The sequence below is a fragment of the Diceros bicornis genome, unplaced genomic scaffold (assembly GCF_020826845.1).
Source record: "Diceros bicornis minor isolate mBicDic1 unplaced genomic scaffold, mDicBic1.mat.cur scaffold_207_ctg1, whole genome shotgun sequence".
Taxonomy (NCBI): Eukaryota; Metazoa; Chordata; class Mammalia; order Perissodactyla; family Rhinocerotidae; genus Diceros; species Diceros bicornis.
Genome location: NW_026691096.1, coordinates 677,017 through 684,968, shown reverse-complemented (window position 1 = coordinate 684,968; position 7,952 = coordinate 677,017). Strand labels below are relative to the sequence as shown.

The following is a 7,952-nucleotide window of genomic DNA, read 5'->3' as shown; positions in this document are numbered from 1 at the left end:
GGCCCACGGGCCAGAATTTCAGGGAAGTGGATCTGCAAGAATCTAGAGAAGAAAAAACATGAGCCTCCAGGCCTAAGCCTCTGAGAAGGAAGAGGTCCTAGAAGGAGAGGGACGTCTGAAGGGTACAGCCCAAATCAGGGACAATAAATTCTGTGAGCTTAGAGGACTGGCTTTTCTGGCAGATAGCATGAGTTTCACAGTATTAGTTTGCTAGGGCTGCTGTAACAAAATATGACAGTCTACGTGGTTTAAACAACAGACATGTATCGTCTCACCGTGCTGGAGTCTGGAATTCTGAGATAAGGTGTCAGTGGGGTTGGTTTCTCCCGAGGCCTCTCTTCTTGGCTTACAGACGGTCACCTTCTCCCTGTGTCCTCATATGGTCTCCCTTCTGTGCATGTCTGTGTCCTAATCTCCTCTTCTTATGAGGACACCACTCATATTGGATTAGGACCCACCCTAATGACCTCATTTTACCTTAATCACCACTTTAAATGCCTTGTCTCCAAATGCAGTCACATTCTAAGGTCCCGGGGGGTTAGGGCGGCAACATACCAATTTGGGGAGACGCAATTCAGCCATAACATCCGCATTCCAGATCCAACCATGTAATATGTGACCTTAACAATTGACAGTCTCTTTGACCCTCAGTTTTCTCATCTACTAAAAAATATTTGTCTACTTCACACAGTTATCTTGAGGACTAAATGAAACAATGCACGGAAAGCATTTGGCAGAGTAGGATGTACACAGTAAATATCTATCAGCTACTATCACTATTACTATACACTGCATACAAATATGTACATATATTATTTTTACAGGATATTACAATGAGGCTCTCTCTTAATTTGTCTGCAGCCCGCAAATGTGGGAGAACATAATAAGAGGAAACAAGAGAGCATTAATATTTCATCCAAGCAGAGCTTGCAAAGGAGGTGACTAATAATGAACCTTCTGATTCCTTCGCCGAAGGTTCAGCAACTGTTTCTGTAAAGGGCCAGGTAGTAAATATTTTCAACTTTGCAAGCCATAGGGTCACTGTTGCAACTCCAGTGTTATAATGTGAAAGCAGCCATAGATGTTGTGAATGGATGTGGCTGGGTGCCAATAAAACTTTATCTGTGGACAACAAAATTTGAATTTCATACACTTCTCATGTGTCATGGAATATTATTTTTCTTTTGACTTTCTTTCACCATTTAAAAATGTAAAAACCATTCACAGAAGCACTATTCCCAATAGCCAAAAGGTAAACAGAGCCTAGATGTCTATCAATGGATGAATGAATAATCAAAATGTGACATAGCTATATATTGGAATATTATGCAGCCATGGAAAGGAGTGAAGCAATCCACAAACAAAATACAGGAAGATTGGCAACAGATGTTAGCTCAGGGTGAATCTTCCTCAGAAAATGAAAAAATATATATATATATTTGTTAAATGCCCAATAATCTAAAACATTCTAGTTATTAGAAAATTAGTTAAAAGTCACAGCTGTTACCAACAGGTATCTGATTATCTCCAGACTTCATGCTCCTTATGCAGGGAGAATTGTAGTCCTGGATTTAGGAAGAGCCCTCAGGAGAGAGAGGCTTTCTGTTGTTTTCACTGCACTCCCTGCCCAGAGAATGAGATTTCCAATGAGACAGGTGAGTATATGCCTTACAGAGACTTTCTCTACCTCTCTGTTATGTCCGTTATTCATCCGAGGAAATATTCTGGATGAGAACTGCAGAGTTGAAATGCTTCCTTAGTCAATTTAGTAATTGACTATTATAACAGGCCACTCTCCTTCTTGAATTAAGTTCATGTATCCTAAATAAAAATCAAATCAGCATTCCAAATCCAGATATATTTTATAAGAAGGCCATATCATGACTAAGCTTGGGTCATGCCATGTAATTCAGTACTCTAGTCCCTGAAAAGGGAGAAATAATAACCTCGATAACTGCAGAAAAGGACATTTAATTAAATTCAACACCATTCGTGTATTAAAAAATAAACAGCAACAACAAAAACAACTCTTACAAAATCAGGAATAGAAGGGAACTCTGTCAATCTCATAAAGAGTATTTACAGAGTCAAACTTTATGGTGCAGTGTTGAAATCAAGGATAAGAGAAGAACGTTCATTATCATTGCTACTACGAAACACACACTGGAGGCCCTGCTTAATGCAATATTGGCAGGAAATGATACAAAAGGAATGATTTATTGGAAAGGATGAAATAAAACTGACATTATCTTCAGCCGCTCCTCGGCTCAGCGGTTCGGGTTCGTCTCTCTCCGATTTCGCGGCCACAGTTCGGCTCTTTCCGTCTCTCCCCGCCAGGTCCCGGGCTCCGCCCACAGCCTGGTCCCGCCCACAGCCCCGCCTCTTTAACTGGTTTCCACCCACAGCCCCGCCCCTAGACCTGGTCCCTGTCCCTGGTGCTGACCCAGCCCGAGGCCCGGCCTCACATTAACTCTAGAAACTAGACACCTCCCCCGAGGCTGGGGTGCGCGGCCCCGCCCTGCCCCGCCCCTCACGCCGCCTCAACCCGGAGCCCCCAAACGTCCGTCCTCCCCGAACTTCCCTCCTCCCAGAACGCCCACCCGAGACCGGAAGCGGAAGCGCGGGCGGCGCCGTGGATGGAGCGGGAGGTCTGCGCGGTGTGTCCAGTCTTCTCGGCGCGGACCGCATTCCCGTGGCCCTTCGGCCGAAGGGGCGAGGCGCGGTGAGTTGCGGGCGGTCCCGTCTCCGGTCGCGGTCCAGGGAGGGGCCTGGGCCGCGGGCAGCCCCGTCACGGCCCGGCGTCCCTCTGTCCCCCCGAGCCCCGTGTCCCCCGGGCTGTTCGTCAGGGCGCCCGAGGCTTCTGTTCCTCCCGGCTCCGGGCGCCGCCGGCCCCTCCTCAGAGTCTCCGTCACCGTCCTCCGTGTGATTTTGTCCCCAGGGGTCTTATCCGCGTCTGGAGGGTTAGACTGGAGTGAGGGTGTGGGAGTGTGTTCAAGAGAGCGTTTCAGACAGAGGGACCCGCATGAGGACACCCCTTGAAGCAGAGAGCCTGGTGTGTCCATGAACTGAGAAGAGGGATGGCTGAGCCGAGTCAACACAGGGGGAGGGGTGTGAGCCACGCCGGCGAGGGGGGACAGGCAGGACCAGATCAGGGGTGACTTGGGATTCTGTTCTAAGACCAGTGGGAAGACTCTGGAGAGATGCGAGTAGAAGAATGATGTGATTAGCGTTTGGTCTAAGCACGTTGGTTCAAATGGACTTCATGGTTAAGAATGTAGACTTAATAGGCAAGATGGGAGGTGCTGGGAATAAGATTAGGAATAAGATGATTGTTCCCTAGGCCTGGGTGATGGCTGTGGAGTAGGAAAGAAGTAGAAAGAAAAGACCTCGGAGTGGAGAACCGAGAGAACGTAACGGTACTTTCTTGCCTGGATGTGTCAGATGGCACAGGGCAGTGACTGTGCTCCTCGCTGCTGTCCGTGCAGACCTGCAGGCGCCCCCTCACCCAGGTCTGTGTGTTCACCCATCTTTGTCACTCACAGGCCCCCCTCCACATCCTAAAGGAAGTCAGGCCTTATTTGTGAGGGGGTTGTCTCACATGGGAGACACCGAGGAGAGCCTCTCCAGACATCAGAGCAGCCCCTTCAGCCTCTCCCTCAGCCTCCTCCCTTCCCCTCTCTCGCTTTCCACACCCAGAAGGACCCCTGCTCAGTATTCCATGTCCCCAGGTTCTCCCTCCCCCAGGCTTGAGAAGGGTGGGGCAGCCACTAGGGAGGACATCGTCTGCACCTTCCATTCTGACCCCCACTGGTCCCGGGCTGAACAGAGAGTGACTCTACTGTGAGCTGAGCCATGAGACCCAGGGCGTCACCCACCTGGGCTCCCTCACCCTGGACGGGGACAGCCTCTACGTCAGTGGTGAGGGGCTGGGCTACAGCCACACTCTCTCTCCCAGTCAGAGTTCTGTGTTGCCTCCGTTGCTCTAAAGTGAGCTATGATCCATCTCTCTATGCTCCTGGTCTGGGATCAGTCTTCTCATCACTGTGTGATCACTGGGTCCAGCCACCTTCCACCTCGTTGCCTCCCCCCTGAACACCACTCCCCACTTCCCCTCTGCTTTCCCCACAAAGCTCCCTACATCCACCCTCTCCCTTAATCCTTTATGTTCACCCCAGCTCTTGCTCAGCTCCTCTCGCCTTCTCTCCACAGATTACACCTATGGAGCCGCAGCCCCGACTACCACCAGTGAGTATTCCTGGCCCTGACGTCCTGGGTCCCGTCCGCATTTGGGGTTGGGGAGCACTTGTTCTCCTTCACCCGCTGTCCTTGGTGAGGGAAGCACCTGGAAGGGCCCTAATTCATCCCTTCTCTCCCTCCCGGGTTCTGGTGGAGAGTCCCAGCCCAGGGTGAGAAAGCCTTAGACACAGACGTGTTCTCCACCACATTCTGACCCCACGTGGTTTTCACTTTAATTCTCCTGAAGCCCTGCCCTTGGTCCTCCTTTTCCAGGTGTCCCATCCGTCTGTCCAGTTTTCTGCCCGTCCATCTGCCTCTCCTCCGAGTTCAGTCTCTCTTGTTCACCTATCTCTCTCTCTTGGGCTCCTCTCATCCACAGGCTTGCTCATCCCTCTACTCACACAGTCACCCGTCCCCTCACTCTCATTTATGCTTCACCTGTGAATGGTGGTCCTGGCACAGCCACTGCTGGAGCCCGGGTGAGCCTGGGGGCTCCTCCCACTCTGTCCCTCCCTGATGACAGCCCTCGCCACAGCTCCCGAGCCGGCCACCACGTCCCTGCATACTTCATCATCACCTGTGCCACCAGAAGCCACCACAGGTATCTGGGGGCCCCTTTTCCTTCCCAAGAGAAGCTCTCCAGCCCCACTCCTCCACCAGCCAGTTGTGATCCAGGAGCTGCGAAGCCAGGGTGTGAAATTCTGGTTTTAGGGCAATCATGCTGATCACAAAGATTATACCAACGATTCAGTCTAAGGCCAGCCCTCAGAGAGCCCCTAGTCTTGTGAAATTAACACACCATTATAGTACAATGTGGGATGTTTCGGGGAGAGGCGCCTGGCATAATTTGGAGGGGAAGAGCTTGCTAGAGAAAGTTTCACCAGAATGGAGTCTTTAAGAATAAGTAGGAGGGACCCTGGCAACTAGAGGATGAAGGGTTTTCCTGGCAGAGAGGATTCCATGATCAAAGGCTCCGGCCAGAAACAACATGCCCTATGGGGAGAATTGAAATGAATTTGGGTTGCGTGAAGCATGGAGTTTAACCCGCAGTAGATGGATAAAATGAGACTGAAAGGTCAGCAGGAGCCAGATTGAGTAGAGCCTTGAGTGCCAGGTCAAGAAGGTTGAACTAAACACTGAAGGCCATAGGGAGCCATGGGTGGTACTAGAGCAGTGGTGGCCCTAGTGAGGTATTCATTTCAGAAAGATCCTTCTAGTGGTCCATGTAGAACATCCTTTAGACAGAGCATCCAGTGAGCCTGCTGGGGTGTTGATCCGGGTGAAGGAAGTTAAGACCTGAGCTGGGACAGGGCTGGAGAGAGGGAGTGTATGTGAGGACCGGTGCGCAACTGGAATTGGTGTTACTGGGAGGGAGGAGGAGCTGAGCAGATATGCTGGTTCTGACCTGGGTGACCACACGGGTGGGTGGTGGTGACACTGGGAGAGAATACGACAGATGATAATGAGTGCAGGACTCTGGTCTGGTCTCAGGCCAGCTCTCAGTGATGGCCATCGCTCTCCCTCTCGTCTTGCAGCTTTGGGACACAACCTGAAGTCCCTCACAGTCACCTTCCCCATCTCCACCCTCCAGTATTCATCAGATAGGAGCAACAGCTCAGCCACGTTCAACTCCACTGAGAGGGTCCTGCAGAGCCTGAGGAGACCCTGGTTCCAGCAGCTCCCACCCAGCCCCTCCCCCACTCCCTGTCCCTCCTGCTCCTCCTCCTCCTCCTTCCTCCCCAGCTGGATCCTTGTTCAAGAAGAGCAGCCTGGGCCTCTTCTCCTTGAGTTGCAGACTGGTCTCCCTCAGGTGAGACCCTCCTCTGAGTATTTGCCCCTAATGACCACTTTTGTGACCACCCCTCTCTCAGTCTCCCCCCTGTCCTCCCATTTCCTCCTTCCTGTTCTGGCCCCCACCCCAGAGGTTTCAGGACCTCTCTCTAGAGTCCCCACATCCCTCTCTCCCCAGGCCTGAAAAGGATGGGGAAGCCAGCAGTGTGGACACCGTCTGCACCTACCATCCTGACCCCGTGGGCCTCCATGCCTCTGTGCTGGGAGTGGAGAGTCTCCACCTGTCTGCTTTTCCTCTCAGTGGCTCCAGGCTCTGCAGCCCAGAGTTTATCCATCCAGAGAGAGCACCAGCTACATTTCCACATCATCAGCTGGAACCTCAGCAACCCGGAGCCCACATCCTCGGAGTACACCGCCCTGCTGAGGGACACCCAGGACCAGGTGGGGTCTCCCCTGTCCCGTCTCTCCTTGCCCTGAGGGCACCCTCATTCCTCCGTCGGACTTACATCTGTTACGTGATTGTTTCAACCCTTCACTTTCCCTGTGTGCCTGGGTTCTCTCAGTGTCCAGAGGTGATGTCCTAGCTGCCTTCCCCATTTCTCACATGGGTAAACTGAATCTCAGAAAGGGGATTTTTGTGCCTAAGGTCACACAGTGAGTTAGGGGCAGAGCCAGGATTTGAAGTCAGGTCTCCCTTGCCCCAAGGTCTGTGATCTTTCACTGGCTCCAGTGGCCCCCTGCGTCTCCAGGAGACCTCCATCTCACCCACTCTCCCTTGCGTTTGTTCTAGGTCACCAAGCTCTACAGAGGCAGCCAGCTATGAGACATATTTCACTCCTGCCTGGTCACCGACTTGATGTGGGTTGAGGAGATTGGAAGCATTGGCTGAGCAGGTGGCTGATGGCTCTGAGCTCCTGTGACACATCCTTGATCTGGAAGTCACTGACATGGTGGCCATTCTGCCCCACATCCCTGTCAGCTAATCCTACCATCTCCTTCCATAGATTTTCGGGGGTTGAGAAAAGCATTAACATTTGGGGCCACCAACCTCCAGCATCCTCCTCCTCCTCCTCTTCTGGAAAGGTTCAACAAATATTAGCGGTCTAACTGTGCTCTCCAATATTGGAGCCACTAACCAGATGGGGCAATTTAAATTTATTATACACGTATTGGGATACGATGCACATATTGTGTGTGGGGGGGTGGTATTTTTTAGGTTTTTCTAGATACAATATCTTCTCATCTGCAAAACAAATAGTTTTACGTCTTCCCTTCCAATCTGGGTTTCTTTTATTCCTTTTTCTTGCCTAATTGCCCTCATCAGAGCCTCTGGTGCCTGTGATTAACATGTGAGATGAGGGAAGACATCAATGTCTTGTCCCTGGTCTTAGGGGGAAATTTTCAGTCTTTCACCATTGAATATGGTGTTAGCCGTGGGTTTTTCATCGATGCTGTTTATAGGTTGAGAAAGTTTTTTCTATTCCTAATTTGTTGAGTGTTTTCTTTTTTAGGCATGAAGGGCACTGTATTTTGTGAAATTCTTTTCTGTATATGTGGTCGAGATTGCGTGGTATTGGCTGTTATTCTATTAATATGGTGTATTACATAATCAAGTTTTCAGATATTAACCCAACCCTTCAACTAGAGGTGAGAGATTAAGATGTTCTCAAGTCTTTCCTGGGCGTGCCACAGGCCTGAGCCCTTGTGGCCTTCTGGATGCCCGGAAATACCCTGGAGATTTTCAAAGCCCCCTGTGGACATCTCATTCCCCCAATTTTTCTTCTAAGTTGTTGGCTCACCTCTTGCCTGCCTCAGCTGGTATCACTCCCTCAGGCAACTACAATAGAAAACAATTAGCCCTGATTGTTTTTAGCAAGTGCCCTGGGGACAGACTTTCCTCCCTGGGCAAGCTCTGAGTCTAGTAA

General features: G+C 50.8%; 1 protein-coding gene across 1 annotated transcript; it reads left to right on the top strand.

The window, feature by feature from the left end:
- The first annotated feature begins 6,125 nt into the window (after positions 1–6,125).
- On the top strand, positions 6,126–6,869 carry LOC131402671 (mucin-16-like). Its single transcript, XM_058537279.1, has 2 exons — positions 6,126–6,468; positions 6,818–6,869. The coding sequence occupies exons 1-2, from the start codon at positions 6,217–6,219 to the stop codon at positions 6,848–6,850; spliced, it is 285 nt and encodes a 94-aa protein (XP_058393262.1). The 5' UTR covers positions 6,126–6,216; the 3' UTR covers positions 6,851–6,869.
- Positions 6,870–7,952: the final 1,083 nt, after the last annotated feature.